The sequence below is a fragment of the Microtus ochrogaster genome, chromosome 10, assembly GCF_000317375.1.
Source record: "Microtus ochrogaster isolate Prairie Vole_2 chromosome 10, MicOch1.0, whole genome shotgun sequence".
In the NCBI taxonomy this organism is placed as follows: Eukaryota; Metazoa; Chordata; class Mammalia; order Rodentia; family Cricetidae; genus Microtus; species Microtus ochrogaster.
The window spans coordinates 76,158,959-76,184,783 of record NC_022016.1 but is presented as its reverse complement, the minus strand read 5'-3'; the positions used below and the strand labels follow the sequence as shown (position 1 = coordinate 76,184,783).

At 44.7% G+C, this 25,825-nt stretch overlaps 2 protein-coding genes across 2 annotated transcripts; both read right to left on the bottom strand.

Moving 5' to 3' along the window:
- Positions 1–624: 624 nt before the first annotated feature.
- Txndc12 (thioredoxin domain containing 12) lies at positions 625–25,807 on the bottom strand. Its single transcript, XM_005353560.3, has 7 exons — positions 24,671–25,807; positions 15,305–15,365; positions 9,655–9,707; positions 6,861–6,934; positions 4,782–4,851; positions 3,370–3,453; positions 625–1,349 (listed from the first exon to the last, which is right to left on the bottom strand). The coding sequence occupies exons 1-7, from the start codon at positions 24,765–24,767 to the stop codon at positions 1,270–1,272; spliced, it is 519 nt and encodes a 172-aa protein (XP_005353617.1). The 5' UTR covers positions 24,768–25,807; the 3' UTR covers positions 625–1,269.
- Positions 10,258–14,019, bottom strand: Kti12 (KTI12 chromatin associated homolog). Its single transcript, XM_005353559.3, has one exon. It carries the CDS (start codon positions 13,429–13,431, stop codon positions 12,295–12,297), a length of 1,137 nt encoding a protein of 378 aa, XP_005353616.2. The 5' UTR covers positions 13,432–14,019; the 3' UTR covers positions 10,258–12,294.
- Positions 25,808–25,825: the final 18 nt, after the last annotated feature.

The window sequence follows — 25,825 nt, the reverse complement described above, 5'->3', positions numbered from 1 at the left end:
GTTACCCCCTTTTGATTATCTCTGGTATTTTTGGAATTTTCCAATGACGCCCTCCATACCCCCTTTGGACTACTGGGTTGTGGTTTCTTCCCTTAAATACCCCTTCTCCCAGCTACTCGAACTCTCCACCCCTGCATGGGAAATGAGTTTTGGCCCCAGTGCACTGGTTCCTGTCCTGTCAATAAACCTCATGTGATTGCAGCAAGGACGGTCTCTAGTGAGTTCCTGGGGGTTTGCTATCCCGAGACTTGAGTGAGAGTCTCCCCGCTCCGGAGGTCTTTCACCAATAAACACAGGAAAGAAACGGCCTATGATACGCTCAAAGTGATAGGAAGGCAGAGGGAATTGGGCTTTAGAAGTACAGAGATGCTCTCACCTGTATTCCAAGAGCTCAGAAGGCTGGCATGGGAGAATCACTTGAACCCAAGAGTGTGAGGACACCCGGACAGCCTAAGATTCTGCCTTAATAACAACAAAGGAGACACCAGCTGCTCACCTGGATGTATGTGGATGAGCAGGGGTCCGAGGCTAGGACTCCTGGTACAGGCCAGTTTTCTTCCTCATCCTCTGCGCTACCTCTAGCCCTTCTTCCCTTCTAATAATGAAAGGCCGCCACAGCATCTTTCTGTTTAAAGTTTTATTAAAGCTTAGTGAAATAATTAATATCTTATCTTTTCTTGTTTTAACCCCAGTACAAAAATACAGTTGATGAATTGACAAAATGGCTCCACTCAGGGCTTGAAGGTTTGGGTTTCTCTAACAGCAATGGGGAAAGCATGCTTCCAGCTGGGGCTGAGTCCCAGCACACGGCCGATCGTGACACACATTCGTGCGAGCAGGGAGGCCTGCACAGAGAAGGAAGGCCACAGGAATTGAGGAAGAAGCCCAGGATGATCACCAAGAGAAAAGGAGAATGACGTCTTTAGAAACACTATAGAAAAGCTACTTCCCATCTCCGTTCACTTCAGCATGAGCACAGCAGGAGGAAACGGGCAAGGAGGCAAATACTGACGTGGAGCAAATCTCCAAGTGGCTCAAGTTTTGTACCAGACAGTTTTATCCTTTACATTCAAAGGAATGGCTAGTTAGGAGAGAGGGAGCAGAAGACATGGCCATGCTGCTGGATGCATGGACCCGCTTCAGCAGCAAGCCTCTTCCACAGTGAGAGCTCCTGCCGGTGTAGGTAGAAGCTTGGTTTCCTGGTGGTTGAACTGTTCTGGGTGATTCCTCAGGATTCCTGCTGCTTTTCTTCCAGAACACTCCTTCATGTCACAGCTCATCTTGAAGGTGTTTCTCTCTGAAGGCATCACCTGTCAGCCTCTCCTGAGCTTCCTTCATGCCCTGAACAACTGAAGAGAGGTAAGGGACAGGGTGAGTACGGGCCGTCATTAGTACCTGACATGGCACAACATAGACTTCAAATGTTCTCGGAGAGATATGAGAAGAGCCTAAGACCTGGACTCGAGATCTGCTTCTGGATTTCAGCCCTATCATGTCTTTCTTTTCCCTTCCTGTCTACAAAATGAGAGAACGCTGACATCTGACTGTTGCGGAAATTAAACAATACAAGTGTTTCATAAACTAGTAAGATCTATAGAAATGCTAGTCGTTACTTTGGTTAGCCTTCTAGCATTCTGTTGACCCCATCGTGACTGCACATGCTCACGTGACACTCAGAGGGGAAGAGGGAACACCCTCCTGCTGCCCTGCCCCTCCGACGCCTTTGAGATGACTGCTGCATTCACCGCATTCCCTGGAGAGAAATGAGGCGTGAGTAAACATGCACGCATGTGCACACTACGAGAGAAAATGATCGTAGGATCTTTACTGAAGGGCTTGTCATTGTTACTATTAACCAACTACAATGGAAGAAGCCAGGTTTGTAGGGGAAGAAAGGAAAGACAGAGGCGGACACCGTGCCTTGTGCATCTCTGGAATCCCTCCTAAGCACTCATTTGCACTTCCAGGAGGGCAGTGAAGTCAGTGCCCTTGAGTGGCAGCTCTAAAATGGCAAGGGAGGAGCTGGACTGAGCCAGTCTGTCTTGGGACTCTTGGAAACCCATATGTGCTCATTAAAGTAGCTAATATAGTTAGCTTTTTCCTTTATGTGTTACTTATGCTTTTGGTATAGCCAGGTTTGAATGTTTCCAGTCTCATGCCAACTCAGCTGTGAGGACTCCGGGAAAAGCCTTGTGCTTGCTTACCTTTGGACTGTGTTAGTGTGGAGAAGACAAAAGCAATTGCATAGTCTAAACAGGAGGTGAATCTTGAGAGACACGAGTTTAGGACTCAAAGCCCCACTGCCCTTCTCTGTGTGGAAAGTCTGCATCTAATGCCACTTCCAGGTTCCCGCACTGTTAAGGTGGGTGCATTCTCCTTACCCACAGGACAACGCTCTATCTTTTCCCTTTTCCGCTCTAGGAATAAGAGTTCCAAGGACAAATACGATGTGATCAGTGACTTGGTAGTCTAACAATAGGTGATACCATGGCAACTTAGCCAGGGACTACCCTTTAAAGGTGGTGGTGGGAGAGGGAACACAGTGACAACAAAGGACATCAATTCCAACCCTAGAATGACAGTGCTTCAGAACCAAGAGACCAAAAAGAGAGGCAGAGACATCAGCCTTCCTCCGCTCTGTGCTAATGCCCTAATGCCATTCCCTCCGCCTGTTATACGCTTTTCCCTTTTTTGCTGACTACAAATCACTCTTTGCACGCAAGCTACCTGTTTCTAGCAAGTCTCACGCTCATCTTCATGGTGTGAATAGTCTTTGTGTTTTTCTAGGGACACATTATACATTTTTTATTTTGAGCATGTGTGTAATAGCACTAATATACAACAGCACCTGTGGAAAGGTCAGTGGACAACTAGCAGGAGTCAGTTCTCTCCTTTGAACTTAGGTCGTCCGGTTTGGTAGCAGGTGCCTTTACCCACTGAGCCATCTTGCCAGAGCCAGACAAATTCTTATATTGTCTGTTCATTTTGTTTAATATCTATGAAACTGCTTTGACTTGCTTAGCTAACAGCTTGCATTCCTTATCCTCTGGATTCTTACAAGAACAGTACAGGCACAATGGAAAACCAAAACAAACCAAATCCAGCTCTGACTTATTAACCGAGGCCAGGAGCCAGTAACGACCTCCGTAAGCTTCGGTCCGTCAGCTTTTAGCCAGTCATTAGCTCTCCCATTGCAGTCTAAGCAGCTGGGGAAAGGCTCGGTTTTATCTTTCAGTTGTTTCTGCTATAGAATCTCGCCAAAAGCTAGTCCTGTGGGAGATGGTTAGCCGACAGGCTTACGGAGCAGGACTCCTGTCCCAAACCTTGCCTGGGCTCAACCATTCTGCCTCCCACCCCTCAGAACCGCACCTTGCTCGGCACTGGCGTAGAAATATTTGTAGCTGGGGTTTCCACCCTCATTGATGATCTCAGGACGCACCTTGCCACTGGGATCTGTCGAAGACAAATGGGGAGAGGGTTGCAGTAATTCCAACACCATTTGGTACACTAAGCCCTCAGGAGACAAGACCCAGCTCTGCAGTTCATTATGTCACCACCCTCCTTTGGAGTTTCATGCTATAATCGTAAAAAAAAAAAAAAAAAATCGATGTGCCTCTTTGAACATAGCTAACCATTTCCATCCTGTACCTTGGCAAATGCTATTCCCTCCCTGGATGTTCTTTTTGCTTGATAAAGACAGAATTATACATTTCTTTTTTTTTTTCCATTTTGTTTTTTTTTTAAAAGCAAACCATCCTTTTTCATTATATATACCAATCTAAGTCTCCACTCCCTTCCCTCCTCCCATTCCTTTTACTTACCTCCCCACCCCCCCCAAGAATTATACATTTCTTTATTTATATCATCCATTAAATCTGGCAAAAAAAATTTTCAGTATATCAATTTTTGGATTTTTTTTTTGAGATGGGGTTTAATGTATTCTGAGATGGCCTAAAACTTCCTATGGTTTTTTGGTTTGTTTGTTTTTGTTCCTTTGAGACAGGATTTCTCTGTGTGTAACCCTGATTGTCCTGGAACTTAGACCAGGTTGGCCTCAAACTCACAGAGATTTCCCTGCTTCTGTCTCTCAGGGCTAGGACTAAAAGCCTGAACCACCACCACCCAGCTCAAATTTCCAGTGGAGGCTGGCCTTGAATTCCTGACCCTCCTGTCTCTGCCTTCCGGAGCTGGGACCACAGCTGTGTGCTACCACTGTAGAAAAGTAGAAAGACAAAGCCGGGTGTGGTAGTGCACACCTGTCCCAGCACCTGGGAGACAGTAGAATTAGGTGTGGCTGAGTTCCAGGCCAGACTGGTCTACAATGCAAGTTCTAGGACAGTGAAGGCTGTTACACAGAGAAACCCTGTCTTTAAAAAACAAAACAAACAAAAATGTTGAAAGACACCGGCCCGGTTGTGCTATTCCACTGGTTGCTGCACAGACCCAGGGGTGGAAACTATCTATCCTAGTAGTGCCTCTGATATGGGGCGCTGTCCTAATGACTATGAATGACTTGGTGGAGGTCATACTCTTTATCTAGGGGAAAGTTCATTCATTCTCATTCATATTCCTCCCACCACCACCTCAAGATCTCTCCGTAGCCTAGGCCAGCCTCAAACACATTATCCTCCAAAGTAGAATTACAGGCATGCAGCACCTTGCCCTGCCCCAGGTCCCTTATTCTTGGACACTCGGGTTTGTCATCAGTGTAATTCCAATGCTTAACATTTCTCTCTACCAACTTCTTATCCTGGGTCACCCAAGAGGTTCGTTTGCCTTACCCAAGAAAAGGATGCGTGGAATATAACCCCCATCAGGGCTGAAATCTTCATCCTTGGGTTCTTCTTCATCCTGTTAAGATTAAATCATCCTTAGATGAGAACATATTCTTCCTCTCTTCAAAGCCTTACAGAGGATTCCAGGCTTGCTCAGGCCAGGAGGCTCTATGTGACCTGCCCATGTCCCCGTTGAACTTCTTCTATTCTTTTTCTTTTTCTTTTTGGTTTTTCAACAGGGTTTCTCTGTATAATAGTCCTGGCTGTCCTGGAACTTGCTTTGTAGACCAGGCTGGCCTCGAACTCACTGAGACCCGCCTGCCTCTGCCTCCCAGGTGCTGAGATTAAAAGTGTGCGCCACCACCAACTGGTTCCCCTAGAACTTCTTAAACTTCACGTTCTACCTTGTTCAGGCATCTTTAGCCACATTAATCTACTTATTACCGTCACTCAACAAACCAGACACACTTATAACTTGGGCTTCTGGACTCCTTCTGCCTGGACACACTTCCCCACCATCCACCAGGCTCATCCCTTTTCTGCTTCTCAGTTTTGGTCAAATATAATTTTCTTTCCTAGATGCCTATTTTAAATTGTTAATAATCTTATCTCTTTTGCCCTTAGCTTTCGGCTATAGCTTTAAACAACATCTGATGTATTTCACTTTGCTTGTTTTCCCGTGCTAGAATGTTACTCCAGTGAGGGAACTCTGTTTTGTTCACCGTGCACTCCCAATCCGCTATCACTGACTCGCACACAGTACTTCCTGAATGAGTGGATAATGTGGCACCGTGACTGCATTTCCTGAAGCTGGGAATTCACTGGAGACCTCTTGTCCTCTTTGACTGAGAAAACCCAGTTTACCCCAGAAAGTAAGGAGATAGTGTTCAAGGGAAATAAACAGCAAGGTTCCCATTACAGGGATTAAATAGGGTCATTTATGGGGGCTGGAGAGAGCACTGGCTGCTCTTCCAGAGGACCCACATGGCAGCTCACACCTGTCTGTAACTCCAGTTCCAGGGCCTCTGACACCCTCACACAAACATTCATGAGGGAAAAAAACCCCAAAAACCAATGAACACAAAATAAAAATAAATTGTATATTTAAAAAACATAGCATTTATTTAAACTGCTTTAATTAGCAGTGGGCTATCCACTAACTACATGCTTGATGCTTCAATGTTGCCTCTTTACATGTTCAGAAGATTGCTGGACCTATGTTTAAGCAAACAATCTCTTTAAAGAAACTCATGTCTGGAAGCATCATGATAAAGTGCTACATGGTGCCACACTTGAAGAGTATGGCTGGAAGGGAGCACACCTTGCTCACAGTATTTTCTCGTGTATTAGGCTCTTAGGAGTTTGACAAAATCACACACTTGATTTCAGGCCTTTCTATGAGATGGGAACAATACCAATGACCTAAACAATCCCTTCTGGGTTTTTGGGATTTTTTTTTTGATGTTGTTGTTTTTGTTTTATTTATTTGTTTGTTTTTCAAGACAGGGTTTCTCTGTGTAGTTTTGGAGCCTGTTCTGGAACTAGCTCTCATAGACCAGGCTCACCTCAAACTCACAGAGATCTGCCTGCCTCTGCCTTCGGAATGCTGGGATTAACGGCATGCACCATCACTGCCCGACCTCTAAACAATCCCTTCTAAGCCTAAGACTTGATAGTCTAAGATTCAGGACCACAAGACCTGAATTCTGTATCAGGTACGTTTGCCTCCATGAGGAAACAGGAAAGGCTAATTCAGCCAAGCATGTAGTAGGTGCTCAGCTGAGTCACAATTTTCAGAAGTTGTAGCCTCTCTATATGACCATCTATAGAAGAGCTATATGAAAATTTAAAATCTATCACAGTCAAACGCTAAGGATGAAAAGACTCCAAATTTTAGGAACTTATTCAAATTCTCCATTCCTGCCTCCTCTCTGAATGCTGGATGGCTTATCTAATACATCTTTCATGTAAGCCTTAGTAGTCAAGAGAAAAACAACAGTTCTACCCAGATCACATTATACCTAATCTAAAACAATACCTTAAGATCACAGGGAACATGGGGAGGGGGAACTCTTGAAGTCTTACCTCCAGATTTACCATAACAAAGTTATGGGACAGTTCTGAAATTTCTGTAGATTCTGCAAATTTGGGTTTTAAAGCTAGGGAGAAAAAAAAATGAAAAGATTTCACAATGAAGGAGACATTATTATACCCAAACACTAATGAGTATAAACATCACTAATTCCCATTGATAGGTCAGGTATTCACTAACCTAACTCATATAACTAAAACTTTTAAATCTAAAAACCTAGCATTGAGGGCTGGGAGATGGCCTAGTCTGTAAAGCGCTGAATGCAAGCAAGCCTGAGGGCCTAAGTTCAATTCCCCGCACTCACAAAAACAGCAAGGCACAGTAGCATGAAGTTGCAGGTCCAGGAGGCAGCAATAAGTGGATCTCTGGGACTGGCTGAGCCAGCATCACCTAATCTGGTAGCTCCAGATTCCACTGAGAGACCTCGCCTCAAAAAAACAAAGTTGGGACTAGCAATATGGCCCCGCTGTGCAAGCCTGGCAACCTTTGATCCCCAGAATCTATGAAAAGGTAGAAGGAGAAAACCGAACATCAGAGTTGTCTTCTGGCATTCACCCACACATCACGTGAGCACATACACAATAATAAATAAAATGAAATTGTAAACATGGAAACCAGTTGGAAAAAAATTCAAAGCTGATCTCCAGTCTCCACATGCACACAAATGTACATGTCTCAACATGCACAAACACAATTAAAACAAAAAAACAATTAAAATTAAAAAAACAAACAATATAAACAAAAACCCCAGAATACACAATAGTTGTAGACCCAGCTACTGGGGAGATGGAGGCAGAAGGGTAACTTGAACTACTTGAGTTTAAGACCAACCTGTGTAACAGACCTGTTTCAAAAAAAGATAGAAAGAAAAAAAAAAGGAAAAAGCCAGGCATAATGGCTTTATTTTCAGAGTTCTGTACTCAGAGATAGGTGGATCTCTCTGAGTTCCAGGCCACCCTTTTCTACAGAGCAAGTTCCAGGCCAGCCATGACCACCCAATGAGACACGTCTCAAACAACACTAATTAGTAATAAAAACAAAATTTTTTTTTTTTAAAAAAATGCAATTATAAAACAAGAACTGGGCACCTAGATGCTCACCCTGCTTCTAGCACTTGTACTGTGATGTGACCCCAACTGGGACTCTCATTTATGAGATGAGAGCAATGGGGGGTTGGGAGTGGCAGCACAAGTCTTTAATCAAGGACACAACAGAAGGGTCGGTCAGGCTGAGGACAGCCTGGTCTACGTAGCAAGTTCTGGCATTGCCAGGGCTACACAGTGAGACTCTGTCTCAGCAAAAAGAAAAAAAAATACTTATGAGCTGAAGAGATGTCTCAGTGGGTAAGGATGCCCACTGCACTCCTGATGACCTAAGTCCAATCCCTGTAGCCAACCCGGCAGAAGAATGGACTCCCACAGTTGTACTCTGACCGCCACACTGCAAATTATGTGTATATATAAATTATATATTATATAAATATATGTATGTGTATATGTGTGTATGCATGTGCCATATAACACACATGGAAGTCAGAAGACAACTATGCAGAGTCGGTTCTATCTTTACATGGGTTCCAGGAATCAAACCCATGATGCCAGACTTGTGCAGCAAGTGTCTTTACTTAATAAGCCATCTCATGGCTCTCACAGTTTGCTTTTTAGTTATATTTCAATTTAATTTCTATTGAAAAAGGAACCCAATGTTAGTAGCTGCTGGGGGGAGGGCGTTGACCCTCACACTGAGACCTAGGCTATCCCGGACCTCACTGGAGTTCTCAGATTCCAGCCTCCCAAGTGCTGGAATAAGGAGGCCAACACCACCTCTAAGTTTTTATTTTGTTTTTGTTGTTGTTATGGGTCTCTTGGGCTGGGAGTGGAGCTCAGTTAGTAAAATGCTTGTTCAGTATGCACAGTACCCTGGCAGAAGATCTAGAGTAGCCTGGGCTACACGAGACCCTGTCTCAAAACAAAACAAAACAAAACACCCATACAATAAATACAAATAAAATGCTGGGACAGAGCGATGGTTAGTGGTTAAGAACCCTCACTGCTCTTGCAGAGACCCGAGTTTGATTCCCAGGATCCACAGGGTGGTTCAGTTCCTGGGAATCTACTCTCTTGTGTCCTCTGAAGGCACTAAGCACAAGTGTGGTACACACACATACATGCAGCTAAAACACCCATGCACAAAATAAGATATAAACAAATAAAATGGGTACTAAAGAAAACTCAATTAAAATTTTAAAAGCTTAAGAAAAGAAAAAACAAAGTCTTTCGTGGAACTCATGCCATCCTTGTATTTTTGATCCTCCTGAGTCAGGTTCCCAAGGTCTAGGATTACAGGCATACACAGCACTTGGCTTGTACACTCTTCTTATTTATCTTATTTTTGAGACAGGGATTCACTCTGTTGTCCAAGGTGACCTCTAATTTGTGCCAATGCTTCTGTTCCGCTTCCTGAGTGCTGGGATTACCGGAAGCTGCCATGCCCAACTGTACTTCTTTCTAAACATGGCAGGAAGAAAGAATACATGCCACAGGCAAGTATCCTCCAGTTCTGATTGCTTCTCTCCTTCCCTAAACTATTTATATCCCTCTGTACAGAATTCCAGCTTCTGCTTAGATGTACTGTCAGAGACATTAACACAATTAACTCCATATACCAGGTAACTGCATCTTACTCTTCCCATCCCCCGTCGTATTTCAATCAGCAGTGCTCTGGCAGCACCAACACTAACATGTTGACATCTCATGCCTAACGTCAGGGGGGAACAACTGTACTTACCTTTGCAAGCTCCACACCAAGACTTATGGATGATCACCATCAGCGGCAAGCCACTTAAAAACAAAGAAATTATATTCTAGTAGAATCCCTCAAAAGCATGCTAACAAAACCATTAGTTCACTGAGTCAGAGTACTGCACAGAAATGTTTCTGTTGTATGGTTTCAACTGTAAAATAATCCAACTATTTAATGGATGATATCAGAAAAAAACTACTGTAAATTCTGTTTCCATAAATCCTGCAGTTGGACTTTAAAAGTAGAAACAAAAAAGGTGGAATAGGAGAAAAACATCAGATTATATTTTGAATGTTTCTGTATCTCAAAGTGATTATTACATAATAGCTGAAAATGTAAATAAAGACCTTCCATTAATATGCTAAGTATAAAATAAGGATACAAAATTATTGATATGAAAAAAATTATCGATAGGAGCTGGGCAGTGGTGGCGCACGCTTTTAATCCCAGCACTCGGCAGGCAGAGGCAGACGAATTTCTGTGAGTTCAAGTCCAGTCTGGTCTAAAAGAGGTAGTTTCCAGGACAGGCTCCAAAGCTAGAGAAACCCTGTCTCGAAAACAAAACAAATTATCAATAGGGTAAGGGAGATGGTTCAGTGGGTAAAATGCTTCTCTATTACACCTAGAATTCCTGAGACAAGGTGTTCTCAGCTGTCTTTACCTCCCCTATATCCACACATACAGTATCACTGACATCAAGCACACAGTATTCACTATGTACCAGTGCTATTGTACATGATTAGTAAGCGTTAGGTTACCATCTACCTCACCTCAGGCGTACTGAGAATCTGAATGGACTGACTTCTGACTTTGGTGTCTGTAAAAGCTTATAAACCCACATGAGAAGGACAAGTGTACGTAGATGGCAGGATGTAGGTGACCATAACTATGATGCATTAAACTACACAGCCCCACAAACCCTAGGGGAGAAACTTTAAAAATTACAATTATGAGCCAGGCATCATGACACATGGCTTTAATGCCAGCAGTCTGGAGGCTGATCTCTGAATCTGAACGCTAGTTTGGTCTAAATAATGAGTTGCAGGCCAACTAAGGGTTCATAGTGAGACCTCCACCCCAATAAGTAATTTCCTGGAGTGTGGAACATATATTCAGGCTGACCTTGAACTCAGAGATCTGCCTACCTCTGAGTGCTGGAATTAAAGGCGTGTGCCACCACCACCTGCCGTAATAATGTTTATTTCAGTGTGTGCGAGCCTTGCACGCTCCAGGGACGAAAGGAGACCAAGCAAGCAAGGAAGGGAGAGAGCAAGTACACTGGAGATCAGAGGTCCTCTCCTTTCATGGTGTAAGTCCTGGGGATTGAAGTTGGACTGTTTGTTAGGCTTGGATGCATGACTGGCCATCTCATTGTGATTTTACTTTAGATTTAGGGTCTCTAACTCTGTAACCTGAACTGGCCTAAACTCATGGCAATCCTCCTGCCTCAGTCTCCTGAGTGCTAGGATTACAAGCATACTCCAACACACTTATCTAGGGTGGATACTGTTAATGGTCTCATAGAAATGAAAACATTAATCTGTGATGTAGTTTAATGGCAGAGCACTTGCCCATCTTGTACAAGGTTCTGGGTTCAATCCCCAGCCCCACCCAGAAAGATCAAGACTCCCGATATTAACTGACCACATGAAACTTAAGTTCTGTCATTTATAAGCTAACAAAAAGACTGATTCCCAAACCAGTGTTCTTTTTGGACGTTGCAGTCAGTGTCCTTCATTTACAAGAGTCATCTAGACTGAACACGTTTGCTGACCATTTTTCTACAGCTACATTTCAAATACTAACTTTTCTAGTCTCCCAAAAGCACCTTCTCCCAGCAGCTAGTTAATCCTCACAGGCTCTGTGACGGCCACCCTTCATCCAATTAAGCATTCCACACAAACAATTACTCAAGACCAAAGCCAAGTCTGAAAAATCATACGGATAACGGGAATCCAGTATTTACTGTCTGTTACCAACAAAATTAAGATTAGTGATGCTTGCCTCGAAATATACGATGAAGCACAATTGCTATGGAAGGTGCCAAAATATAAAGACCAAGCAATTGAGCCTCTCATATAAAAAACACTATCAGCCAAAGATATGCCACGACTCATGTAAAGTATTAAGTTACAGTGAGAACATTAAATTACATTAAGAGTCCAGCAGACAACTTTGAAAACTTTTATTAGCGGAAATAACTAATGGTTGTCTTATACAAATATCAGTTTCCCCAGAACAAAAAGCGTATCTGTGTTCCATGATGCTGAATAGATAGCAAGAAGTACTATACTCAAATATATTTGTAATATGAAAGGGCCTTACAAAACTGTATCTTCGTCTTCTACTCACAGTTGACTTAAAACAATTCTCCTCCATCCAAATATCCCCAGGCAGAGTCCAACCAAAGAAAAACTGCCGACCTGAGACTTCTGGAGCTACTACTCCTATGTCTTAGTTTATGCTATACACACAGGCGTGACACACACAGTGGTGGCCAGGAAATTGAGTCAGTTAACCCCAGCAACCCTAGTACAGTAGGCTCTGTAGACCTTCACACTATTCTTCCCGGACGAAGTACAGTGCAATTTAGACAGGAACCATCGCCGCCTCCCAGTGCCTCTATTAGGGCAAATTTTGGCTCAGATACTTTAGAAACATATTGGACAGCTGAGGTAGGTTCTCGTTGTTGGGATGCATTTTTGAGTAGGAAATAAACTGGCAACGGAGACGACTCAGTTCCCCCATGGTCAAGGGCCGGGTAAACAGGAGGTGCTCCGTGGTGCCAGGAAGTGTTAACACGTCTCCGGGTACGGCACCCTTCTGTGCTTCCATCACGGCACTCAACACCTGGTTCGTGGCCTGATCCAGCTGCTGCAGAAAGTTTCCAGAGGACAGGGGCTGGGACTGCGTAGACTGATGGGGCGGGGGTGCCCGGTTCTCGAACAGTGCAGATCGGATCTCAGCCAGAGGCAATGGCTCTTCAAAGCCCACCACGGTGAACAAAGGTCGATCCCAGCGGTTCCTAGAATCAGGAGCCTCAAAGCGCTGCGCTAAGGACTCCAGAAGTTCGGGAGGAAAGGCACTGGAAGCAGGCTTCACAGATTTCTCAGATTCCGGAGTTACACCCGCTGGAGGACTTGATTGCAGGATTTCCTCCGGCTCCAGTTCCCTGGGGAGGGCCGGCAGGGCAGCCCCATTTTCTAACAGGCTGGCGGGGCGCTGTTCCCCCAGGGCGCCGGCCACCCGAGGTTTTTCGCCCTCCGCAGCGCGCGGCCTCCAGCTCACACTGACAGTCGCCGGGTCGCGGTTCTCTGCGGCCTCAGGCCCCTGAGGTCTAGGGCTCGGCCAGACCGGGCGTATGCAGTAAACCAGGCAGAGCGGGGTGCGCGCGGCCCGCGCGAGGCAGTACAGCTCGTAGCGGAAGCCCTTGATGTAGTTGAGGGAGTCCAGGATGACAACGTCCTGCCGGCTCAGGCGGCGCTCCACCGCGGCCCGCAGCGCTGCACGCAGCGCCTTCTCACCGGCAGGGTCACCGTACGCCCTCACCGTCGCTTCCTGATCGCCCAGCACCGAGGCGTCGTCCACCACGTACACCGTGCGGCCCTCGTCGGCCAGCGCCCGGCGTAGCTCTTCTGTCCGCTGGCTCTTGCCGCTCGACGGCAACCCGCAAAACACCAAGAGCGGCATCTTCCCTAGGGCCACCCATGTGCGGACGGCCGAGTCAACTTCCGGCGTGAACCGGAAGTGAAACCCGAACATCCTGTTTTCCTACAAGTGCGCTTGTTTCTATGGAAACGGGAATGCCAAACCAACCAGTTCAAGGACCAAAATTCTCAGAAAGGAGACAGGGAGATTAGATGGCATCAGTTATTTACACCACGTTATAGGTCTAAGAAAATATGATTGCCCTGGCGCCAAAGATGCCCATTAATTAGGATTTAATGGGCATCCCACAAAATTACTAGCACCACATTTAGCACACAGAGAGCAAATTACAAATGAAGCATCTCTAGTCAGGACTTCTCTTACAGCTAGTACCTCTTAGTAAATGTTTATTCACAACAATTATTTCAATCGTCAACATCTTTCCGTAATATGATATGAACATAAAATTGTTCCCCTAAGGAAATTGAGGGTCTTAACTGGAAGAATTAAGTGCCCACACACAGTAAAAAATGCTACAGGTAGCCATGTTAGTGTGAAGAATAGAAGTGGAAAGATGCCCAGAAAACTCGTTGGAACTTGATTGATATTTGAATTTGTCTCTATTTGTTTGGAGAGGGGTGCTGGGCTAGGGCCTCATGCAGGCAGGCACCCTAACACTGAGCTATATCCTTGGGTCGGATTATTTTTATTTTATTTTTTAATATTTTTTATGGACTGTTTGCTTTATATGCATTGGTGTGAAGGTGTCAGATCCCCTGCAACTGGATCTTCAGACAGTTGTGAGCTGCCATGTTGGGTGTTGGAACTGAAACTGGGTCCTGTGGAAGAGCAGTCAGTACTCTTAACTACTGAGCCATCTCTCCAGCCCCCTAGGATTATTTATTTAACTTGAAAGACTAATGGGAATTTTCATTTTGGACAGGTTGTCAAATACAATGCAGATTTCCCAATTAAATCTGAATTTAAGATTTTTTAAAAAAACGCATTAAGCTGCATAGACATATTCTATTTTCCTTTGTGTAAAATATAAATTTAGCTGGGCATCTTTTATTTCTATTATTAAATTTGGCAATTCTATTGCAGAAGGTTGAGACCCCAGTGTCAAGAGGCTGTAGGATCTGTTCTGGAACAGCAATTACTAGCTAGGTAGGTGTAGAAGTGTGTGAGCATGTCTGTGCCGGTATTGTGATATCATGGAGGACACACACTTTGGGGCAGAGTAAGTCTCCAGTACACTAGTAGAGAAATGAAAGTCCTGGCTCTGCCATTCAATAGCAGTTTAAATACTGGACAGTAGCTTCACTTTTCTGTATCTCGGTTTCTTTTCTATAAAACGTAACAGTTCTTTCCTAGGTGTACCAATCTCAGAGGCTGTGAAGACTAAATAAACCCATCCATGTAAAACTGACAGTTCCCGGCCTCCGCCTCCTCCCCCAGGCCTTGTGCTCTGGGTTATTGTACACAGACCTGAAACACAACACCATTTTAGCTTTAGGTTAGTAGGCCGTATAACTTAGGGTTGAGAGCACTGGCTCTGTAGTTAAAGAACCTAAAGAGGTGTTGGACGCTCACCTCTACTTTATACCAACTTGTGATCTTGGACAAATTAACTGTTGAGTGGCTTAATTTCAGATTGCTAAAAAAAAAAAAAAAACAAAAAAAACAAAGGAATATACTTCATGGAAATGCGAAAACTAAATGAGTTGGTTGAGATTATCTAATACCCGGTACATAGTACATGCTGAGCTTTTTTTGAGACAGGGTTTCTCTGTAGCTTTGAAGCCTGTCCTGGAACTAGCTCTGTAGAGCAGGCTGGCCTCGAACTCACAGAGATCTGCCTACCTCTGCCTCCCAAGTATTATTTAGTTCTTGTGGGGCCTTGACATGGCCCTTCACCTGAAAGCAATGCTAAGCTAATGGCTAGAAAGTTTTGTCACTGTCAATGGCACGACACCACGTTTTATACCTTGCAGCTGCTTCTTTCTTCCCGTCTTCTAACGTCCTCCAGTGAATATGATCTCCAAAGCCTAGAAGGAAAGAGCCTTATAAACATCCAGAACATAGGCACAGAAGGAAGTGAGGCGCGTTTGTAATGGTGCCATAAACAGGAAAAACAAAACAGCTTTTCTCTGCTAAGAGCCTGGCGCTCAACACCTAGCTTACTGTTCTCTAGGTATAAACCATGAATCATCACACTCCCCAAGCCTGTTTTTTCCATGCCTCTCAATGGAGAAGACACCGTCTAATTAATGATTGTCATGGAGATTAAACAATGACGTGAAATGCTGGGCCAATGGTACTGTAAGAATGAATGAAAATGTCCTACAGCGCAAACAGAGAGCACATCACTGAAATGACTCTAGGCTTTAGAGTCACAAAGACATAGATCTAGAACTCCACTTCCCATTAAGTGTGTGGGGTTTGAATGAAGCCATCTAAGTGCCAACCTTACCATCTAGAAAGTCAAGACACTAATTTCTACCTCTGAATATTGATATAAGGAACTAATAAATGAGCTCAGGTAGGGACATCAACTGTCATTTCCACAATTCTGCCAGATTTTTTTTTCTTTTTAAAACTATGTTCGTTTATTTATCTGGGCATTCATATATCACAGCCTCTGTGTGGAAATCAGAGGACAATCTTCAAGGGTTGGCCCTTGTTTCTTCTCTCTCTCTCTCTCTCTCTCTCTCTCTCTCTCTCTCTCTCTCAGCAGCTTCTGTCTCTCCCTTCTCCCCTTACCCCGTTTATCTCTCTCTCTCTACTCTTCTCCCCTTCTTCCCTTTCCCCACCATAACCCACTTAAAAAAAATACAACCTTATAAATGTAAAAAAAATTTTTTTCTTAAAAAAAGAAAAGAAAAAGAGTTGTCCTTCTCTTTCCACCATGTGGGTCCCAGGGACTGAGCTCAGCTTGACAAGACTTGTGATAAGCACTTTTAGCCACTGACCCACCTCCCTGGACCCCACGATCTTTCTCAATTACATTACTGCTTAATAAGAAAATTTTCAGAGTTAGTGTTCCAAGGATAAAAGAAGCACTTACAAAGGCTTCAATAGGAAAATAAGACCTGGCTGAGCAGTGGTGGCGCAGACCTTTAATACCAGCCCTCTGGAGGCAGAGCAGGCACATCTGTAAGAGCTGGAGGCCAGCCTGGTCTACAGAGTTCGACAACAGCCAAGGCTACACAGAGAAACCCCAACTTGAAAATCCCAAATAACCTAGCTGGGTGTGATGGTGCACACCCTTAGTCCTAGCACTCAGGGAGAAGAGCAAGCAGTTGGATCTCTGTGAATTCCAAGGCCAGCCTGGTGTACGCAGAATTCCAGGACTGCTGAAGTATACACAAGAGACCTTGTCTTAAAAACAAACAAACAAACAGAAACATCCACTCACTTTTGCAACCTAACTCTACACTTTTCTTAAAACCCAAGACAGAAGCATTTCTGCCTCTTTACCCAGAACACTGTTCTCTCTCCCCTCCAGGCGTTTTCATAATTGGTCCACCTTGGCCTTTCTTCCCCATGCTAGCCTCCAGCTCAGCACTGAGGCAGAAAGCCCAGAGAGCATGTCTTCTGATAGGGCCTGCTCTCAAACCACTCCATCCCCCCCCCCACATTTCCCAGACATCCGTTACCATTTGTGTCCATGTTCCTTACTCCAAGGGGAATTCCCCTCTTGCATCTTTTCCTGTTTCCCTAGCACTTAGCAGTACACATGCAAGTACTCCATAAGAGTTCTTGAAAATCTTATATTCTCTCCAGAAAATGTTAGTGATCATAATGATAGCTATTTATTTAAATTTATTTATTTATTTATTTATTTATTTGTTTATTTATTTTTACTCCTCGTCGGGGAAACGAACCCCGGTCTCCCGCGTGGCAGGCAGGGATACTCACCACTATACAAACGAGGATTTAAACGTATTTATTTTTTCAAATTTCATGTACCTATTATCCTCTTTTATCCTTTCCCCTCCCACTAACGCCCTTCTTCCTAGTAAGTCCTCCTCCTATTTGTGTATGTGCCCATTTAGTTAGGGTTGCACGCATGAGCCTGGCTGGGAGGTTATTTACTTGAGCAAGGGCACCTTACTAATGGCTACACCACTGAGGAATGACGCCTTCTCCAGCAACCATTAAGTTATATATCTATTGAAGGGCTCTAACAAGCCCAAGGTAAACAGGGCTCTGACAGGTTTTGTCTTTCACCTTTCTCCTCCTTGCTAAGCCATAGCTTACATTCCTGAAGGTAGTCACCAAGTTCTATTCCCTTATTTGGCCAGTTCCTCCTCCTGAGGCTGTCCACCAAGGTCCAGCTATCAAAGTATTTAAGTCCAGCAATCAAAAGTTCCCTTTCAACTCTATTAGTAAGAAAATTATTATATTCTTAATTTAAAATCCTAATTAACATGCCCAATTAAAACAAACCAACTCATCCTAACATAGGGTTTCCCCTTTTCCCTTTAGACACTGTCATTGCCTGCGGGCCATGTCTGTCTCCTCTCCAGCCAGAGGCTGTCTTTTGTACCTCCAGGTCAAACATCAACCCCCTGGCCCCTTTCCTCTTCTCTCTTGTCATCTACCTCCTGTCTCTGTCTCTTACACCCTGCCTTTTGTCCATCTGGCACAAAATAAATCTCCTTTGTGCTGCGAACTCAGTCTTGGTGTGTCCTGTGGCAACTCCGGTTCTTTCTCCTCACAGGGGAGTGGGGCCTTGTGAGACCCTTCTGCAGACAGCCACAGATGCTGAGTTCAAGGTACAACTGCTATGTCATGTCCAGAAGACAGCATTTCATAGCATCCCCTCCCACCCTCTGGCCTTTACCCATTTTGCCCTCTCTCCTGTGATGTTCCTTGTGTCTGCTATTATTAACATGTGGACAGCATATTTTACAAGCCAACTCATGTTACCTTGACAATAATTCACTACTTCCCTTCTCTATATTTCCGTTTTCTCAGGATTCAAATCGCTATAATAATTGTCTCTCATAAGCTTATTGCTGAATAGCAAACAAAAACTAGAAAAACGTTAACACAGTCAGCATATGAACATCAGTGTATGGAGTAGCTTTTGCTTTTCTTTACAGCTGAGGCTCTGGGAAGCCAACAAGTTAGCCCAGGTTATCTCACTGCTAACCTGGGACTTCACATCCAGCCTCGTGCCTTTTCAGTCACTACCTTTGTATTTCAGAAATTTATTTCCCCCAAATGAATTACAATCTAATTGTTATCCGTGTTCTACCACGGGGGAACAAAAACTCACTAGTGTTAACACACAGGAGCAATATCCGAACTAACCATCATCATTTTCCCATGTCAACAGCATGGGCTATGGGCCAAGGGGGAGGGGGAGTGTCACCGGCCTAAGGTCCAAAGTTTGATCCTGATGAGTGAATCACTGAGAGTGAATTTGGGAGGATGCCCAGGGCTGGAAGGTTTATCATCACTACTCACACGCCTCAAACCTGGACAATGGGGTCCTGCTTTGGCAGCAAGCCTGACTAAAGAGCCTGCAGCGGCACCCACCCACACAATGACATCCCAGATAAAACGGACTTTCAGAGTAGACTCACTGCAACACTGGAAATCTCTCTGCAAACACAAAGTAAGCCGGAAGTCAGAAGGACAAGCAGAGGTGAGGCCACCCGCCCCAAAAGCAAATACCTACTATGATGTGGCAAACTAGAGATGAGCCTGAGACTCACAAAAGAAAACTAGAGGAATCCTAGGTCCAAAATGCAGTTCATCCCCACCTGCCCCCACCTTCAGTAAATATGAAACCTTTCTAGAGGGAAACATTTCCCTAGGAATTAGGGCTCTAAGGTAGTTAATAATGAACAACCATTGTGAGTTTACCACCATAAATCCACAAATTGCTTTAAATACACACATATACACATATATGCATGCACACACACGCGCACAAACAAATCATCAGAAGCAGAGTGAGTTAGACCATGAGGACTTTAGATACAAGCTTATCGACCACAGAATTAAAAACAAAACAGAACAAAAACTACAAATGAAGTGCTTAGAGAAATAACTCATGGGATCACAAAAGAAACTGTCAAATCTAAATCAGGAAAAGGTAGCATGTGTACATTTGCCATCCCAGCATTCAAGAGGTGGAGACAAGAGGATCATAAGTTTAAGGTTGTTCTTGGAGTCATACTAAGTGTGTTTGAGTTTTGAGGCCAGCCTGGATTCATTCAATTCCATTTCAAAACCAGACAACAAAAACAAACAAGCAAACAAAAAATGTAGGGGCTGAGGAGCTATCTCAGGCAGTAAAGTTTGAGCCCCAGAACCCACGTAATGTGGGCTTGCGATACCAGCAGCTATTTTGTAACACTATAGTGCACTGTCAGATCCTGGTTGTTACAGCTTGAACTGTGTATAATGTCTCTCCCTATCTATGTTGAGGTTCTAATCCTCAGTGCCTTAAAAATACGACACTGCTTGAAGATATGGTCTTTAAAGAAGTGATGAAGTTGACACTAATTCTTGAAGGAAGAGATTAAATACAGAGGGAAGACCATGTTAGTAGAGAAAAGAGGGTCATAAAAGCAGAAACCACCCCTGCCAACATCTTGATCTTGGTTTCAAGCCTTTAGAATCATCAAAATATAAACTTCTGTTGTTAAAACCATCCAGTGCAGTGCTCAGTCTGTAGAACGTCTGCTACACAAGCATGAGACCCTCTCCAGTCTCCAGAATCCATGTAAAAAGCTGGGGAGGCGAAGACTCAGGGATCTCTAGAGTTTTCTAGCCAGTCAGCTAAGTCTGGTCCCAAAGAGTGACCCTGTCTCCAAAACAAGGTGGCTTGTCATCTGAAAAACAATACCTGAGGTTGACCTCCGTCCTCCATATGCATGAACACACATGAACACAAAACAAGATAAATAGAGGCCCACTTGATCTATAGTACTTACTATGGCAGCCCTGGCAAATTAATAGTAACATTCCATTTGTCAAAATGTACAAAACATGCACTAAGAGTGAAATGTAGCTAGGCGGTGGTGGTGCGCGCCTTTAATCCCAGCACTCGGGAGGCAGAGGCAGGCGGATCTCTGTGAGTTCGAGGCCAGCCTGGTCTACAGAGCTCGTTCCAGCCTTTAATTGTGATATCAACTGGAGTAAACGTGTCAGTGCTAATACAGGAAACGGGAAGGAGAAAGGGCACATATGTAAACTGTAGTTTCTGCTCTATCTTTCCTTTCTCTTCCTTACTGCATGCGTGCAAGTGTGCACGTGGGAGTACCTGCCATTGCACCTTTGTAGAGGTCAGAGAAAAACTTTATGGAGTGAATTCTCTACTTTCGCTTTTGTGTTGGTTCCAGAGTCAAACCTAAGTATAAACACTTGTGCAGCAAGTGCTTCTGTTGAGCCCTCTCTCAGGCCCCTCTTTTGTTTGCTCAGGTTTTAAAAACTTCAATGGCTAGATTAAAAGAGCAACCATAGAGACAGGCGGGAGGTAACCAGCTCTCCTGAATGCAGCAGAGATGCAAGGAGATGAAAAATGTAAGCGCTTACGATAACAAACCAATACTGACAATGTGTTGTTAAGCACAGCGGTTTTTAAAATCTGTTTACTGTTTACAGGTATTAATTTATTTTTTCCTCAAAATAACCTTATGAAGTGCTAACTCTATCCTTTCTTCTTACAGTTAAGGAAACTCAGGTAAAAGAGCCTGCCCAGGGTTACATGCCTGTGAGAGGCAGAGCTAGGCCTGGAATGCAGGTGGTGGCATCTACAGTCAGAGCCATTCACTCCGCTTCCTGCCTCACTGACAATGGTTAACGGATAAATGAACGAGGGAATGTACCTCGAGAACCCCAGATAAATGAATGAGGGAATGCACCTCGAGAACCCCAGATAAATGAACGAGGGAATGTACCTAGAGAATGCTTCAGCTCTACAATGCCTGCGGGGGTTTTGCTTTGCTTTTGTTCTCCCCTTGAAAAAGAACTTATACAGGGACAGTTTTAAGCACCCATACTCCTGGCCACGGCAGCTCGGAACCTCTGAAGGCAGTCCAGTTTCCTAAGGTGTCGCCCGCAAGACAGTTCATGCCAGGTATCTGCAAAGGAAGCTAAAGGCTCCAGCGCCAACAGCTCTTTCCCGAGACGATGCCTAACACAGGCAAAGCCATTTCCAAACCCACTATTGGACACTATGTCCATGTCCAAGCTTTGTCCTAAAAACCATGTTAAAGACATTAGAAGAACATTAACCCACACTCCAGCTGGTGAAAACTAAATAACGAGAGGTCAAGTGTCAGAGCTGGCAGCCAGGCTGAGACAGGGAACACTGTACCTGAAAGGTAGAGCAACAAACAGCCTGGCCAAGAGAGGTCTGTGGTCAGAAGGCTGAGCTGGAATCGCAGCTCAGAACCTCTATCGTTTGCATAAACGCTAAATACAGCTAACAAAAACATGTCTCCTGACGTGACTGTGGCTGAAAACAGGGCATGGAGTGTTATTGTGCCAACTTTTAATTCCAAAGATTGAAATCATTGATTTCTATTGTGAGCGGGAGAGCAGCTAGTTTCCTCCTCTACACTGGTGGCCACAGTGGTGCGGACATGGGCTCTGGGACTCATCTTGCTGCTGTCCTCTTAACTCCCAACGCCTCATTTTAGAGTCTTCATCTGTGAAATGGGGATGACAAGAAAAATATCACCCATCTCACAGAGTTACTGTAAGAATGAAAATAGTCGCTGTAGGAAAAAAGGCACAGAGCAGTGCCTGAAGGCAGCAGAGAAGTAAACGCCAGTCATGCTTCTCTTCAAGGGTGAGACATTTGCGATTTCTAGTCTTGAGAGAACAGTGTTTTCAGACATTGGGATGTTAGAGCTGTAAGGCCCTCAGGACACATCTCTAGCCCAACCTCCCCCTTAATAAGTAGTCACCAGGGGAAGACCAGAGCTGGCTAAACGACCTGACCAAGATTAAAATCTAGGCCCTAATGATCCCAGTATAGTGCACACTCCACACTGCTGTGTTTGTTCTTCACAGTGAAAACTGTTGGGGGAGGGTAGGAAGGATGGTCACTCCATCTTTCCTCTCTGCAAAGAGCCAAGGCATCTTCTGGAAAGAGCTGGAGCTCCTTAGACATCCCAGAAGAAACAATACTGGTCAGAAATCCTGGGAACTCCGGCCTCAGGAAGCACTTGGTTTTTTTGTTTGTTTGTTTGTTTGTTTTTTGAGGTGGGGTAAGTATGATATAATCTTAATCCATAGAATCTATAATGTAAGTTATACATAGGACAGTCTGTTTTACAGCAGGATTACCAATATTTGAAACATTTTGACCCAATAGGACTCACTGCGCTGTGTATCACATCCTTTACAGATAGACATCCACACATCACCTTAGAAAAGCCTTTTCTCACCTTCTTAACTCAAGTCAACAGCAGCTCCCTTGCCCTCCTCAGCTTAACTTCTTACTCCACCACACGTTTATAAGATAAAAGCTGAAATTCTCTCAGTAATCTGTTATGACCTAGCCTATTCTCACCCTCTTTCTGACTGGAATACACACCCAACAAAAGCAAGAGCTTGGTCTATTCTCTTTATTGCCACGTCTCTAGTTCCAAGTCAATGACCAAAATATGATTGGTAATCAAAAATCAATACTAACACAGGTCTACTCAATTTCTACTCAGACTCATTGCCCAGATGGTGGTAGTAAACAACTTTAATTCCAGCACCTGGGAGGCAGAGGCAGGAGGATCTCTAAGTTCGAGACCAGCCTGATCGATAGATCAAGATACAGAACAGCCAGGGCTACACAGAAAGACACTGTCTCGAAAAACCAGACCAACACCAAACCAAACCAACAAAAAGAAACAAAAACAACAGCCTGGCAGTGGTGGCACGTGCCTTTAATCCTAGCAGAGGCAGGTGGATCTCTGTGAGTTCGAGGCCAGACTAGTCTACAAAGCAAGTTCCAGGACAGTCAAGACTATACAGAGAAACCCTTTCTTGAAAAACCAAACCAAACCAACAAACAAATAAACAGGATAGAGAGGTGGCTCAATAGTTAAAGTACATGCTAGTCTTCCAGAGGTTCCCAACATCTATGTCAGGCCTGTACTTCCAGCTCCTGGGGAACTGCCCTCTCTTCTGGTCTACTTGGACCATACATTTACACACGTGGGCACACACACAGACACACATGCATACACACACACATACACAGAGACACACACACACACACACACACACACACACAATAAATCTTTTAAAATTAAAAACAGTATGATTGGGCCTGGAGATGGCTCAGAGGATAAGAATAGTTGTGAAGACAAGAGGGCTTGGGTTCAAATTTTAAGTAACCATATAAAAGTCTGGCATGGCAACTCATGCATGTAACTCCAGACATGGGGGATGGGATCCCAGGAACTCACTGGGATCCCAGGAACTCACAGGAACGCTAACCTAAATGGTGAGCTCAGGTTCAATGAGACACCCTGTCTCCTAAGTGGAGAACAAGCAGAAGAGGCAAACACTTATGGCCTAGTCATGTGTGCCATGCACCAGCACACACGTGGGCAGATACCACACTAAATACACACACATACGTACACACACCCCACCACAGCAGCAGGGGCAGGAGGAACCCATACAGTAAGATCAGTAATAATCAAAGCAGGGTTGGGATCCATTTACATCTCATCCAGTTAGCCAATTCAGCTTTCAAAAAAGAACTGACGAGAAGGTTTTCAAGTTTAGAAAGATGTAGGTAACAGCATGGAGTAGAGGGTTCACACTTCCTAACTTTCATTCATAACCACTGATGCCTCCATCTAAAAAAGTCCGTTTCCTCCACACAGTACCTGAGCTACACCAGAGACAACTGTCGGTAACCTAGCAGAAGACCTCGCCTTCATTTGGCTCTTTCTTCTGTATCTCCCGGGTAGTCGGGAGCTGGGTCTTGGGGGTGGTGAGATCTTCAAACCCAAGCGGTAATCTCCGATACACACACAAGTCACCAGAGACCCTATTTCTTCAGGCGTAAAGGTGGACAGTTCCAGAAAGTTTCCCCAAGCGCCCAATACTACACGTGTTGGACTCTTAAACAGCCTAGTCCTAATTTAAGGGCCATATCTCTACAAACCCAAGAATTAAGAGCGCCCTTCAAGTACAACTTCCCTCTCTTAAATCCTCTCCCACCACGTAGGTACTCCCTACCCCAAGAAATCCCCCCGGAGCAGCTGAGGAAGAAGATAAAAAGAAATCTGGTGTGGCCTAAGATTCGGCGAGAGTATTAGGACGAGAAGGGGACCCGAGGTCGGTAAAGATAACGATAGGAACGAGTTCTGACCCTTTCCAAGCCCAGTGCGACCATCTGAAGAAGTGATGAGGAGCAGGAAACTGCAGCAGAGCAAACAGGTGGCCTCGAAACGAAGCGACATCTCCATGGTGGTAGTTGCACAGGGCCACGGGACTGAAGAACACAGGATTCCCTGCAGCAGGTCCGGTCCGCTCTCCTATCGCCGCTCAGGCCAACCCCTCGGGTTCCCAGATTTCTTTTTTCTTTTTTTTCTTTCTCCCAAACACTGAAGGAAGTGATGTTAGACGGATGTGGGCGGTGCCTCCAGGGTCCGCTTTGAAATGGAGTAGTAAGCTTAAAGGTGCAGATCACGCAGAAAGATGGGGGTAGTACATTTTGAGTTTGCTTTCCCTAAATCCTGGATGTCTAGGTCTAGGGACACAGCAGCATAAGGTGGGCCGAGTTCGGGAAAACCGTTGTTAATTGCGTCTGACCTCCAGCCTAGCCCTTCCCTCCCAAGGACCACTGCACTAAATATTCGAAAAGCAAATTATTATCTGTGAGATCAGCCTCTCACAACAGAGAAGTCATCCATTGGCTTGGAATTTCCCGTCCCACTGTGCAAATTAAAAAAAGACTGGACTATAGTATTTCATTGTTAGATTTCTCCTCGGGATTCCTTAGAAACCCACCCAGTAAGCGCGTTTTGCTATGCACACGTCTGTGTCTTGCAGGCATGCACTTTGGAGAAGCTCTGGACCTTTTCTTCCCCTCGCATCCGCACGTCTTCACTCAGGCATGAGGCAATCAACTGACGCAAGCTCCAAGAAAACCATGCTTGGAGCCTGTTATTGCACAATTGATGAGGTGATCCTAGGGAACCGGAACATAAGTCACTACAATGACTTAAGTGTAGCGCTTCTTTCCGTTAAATCTGTTGGTTTCTGTCTTGGGTCGAGTATGTCTTTCCGTTCTACAACCTAACAAGTCAACATTTCCCGACTTTCCCTCCTGGTACTAGAAGAGTCCATCAGTGAACAACATCCCAGCCAAGTATACACCCAAACTAAACTCCAGGCCGTCCCTCCGTTAGGTACAAGACAAAAGGTAAGCGCAGACACAATGGGGCGCAGAGGGGACGGACGGCCACTTCCAGGATGCAGCGCGGCCCCAGCACCCGCCGCCAATCAGAATATTGGGGTGCGC

Coding starts and splice junctions, on each gene's coding strand:
- Kti12 (XM_005353559.3), bottom strand. CDS start 13,431: ATGTTCGGGTTTCACTTCCGGTTCACGCCGGAAGTTGACTCGGCCGTC.
- Txndc12 (XM_005353560.3), bottom strand. CDS start 24,767: ATGGAGATGTCGCTTCGTTTCGAGGCCACCTGTTTGCTCTGCTGCAGT. Junction 4,852..6,860: donor TTGTTATGGTAAATCTGGAG/GTAAGACTTCAA, acceptor TAATCTTAACAG/GATGAAGAAGAACCCAAGGA. Junction 1,350..3,369: donor CTACGCCAGTGCCGAGCAAG/GTGCGGTTCTGA, acceptor ACCTCTCTTCAG/TTGTTCAGGGCATGAAGGAA.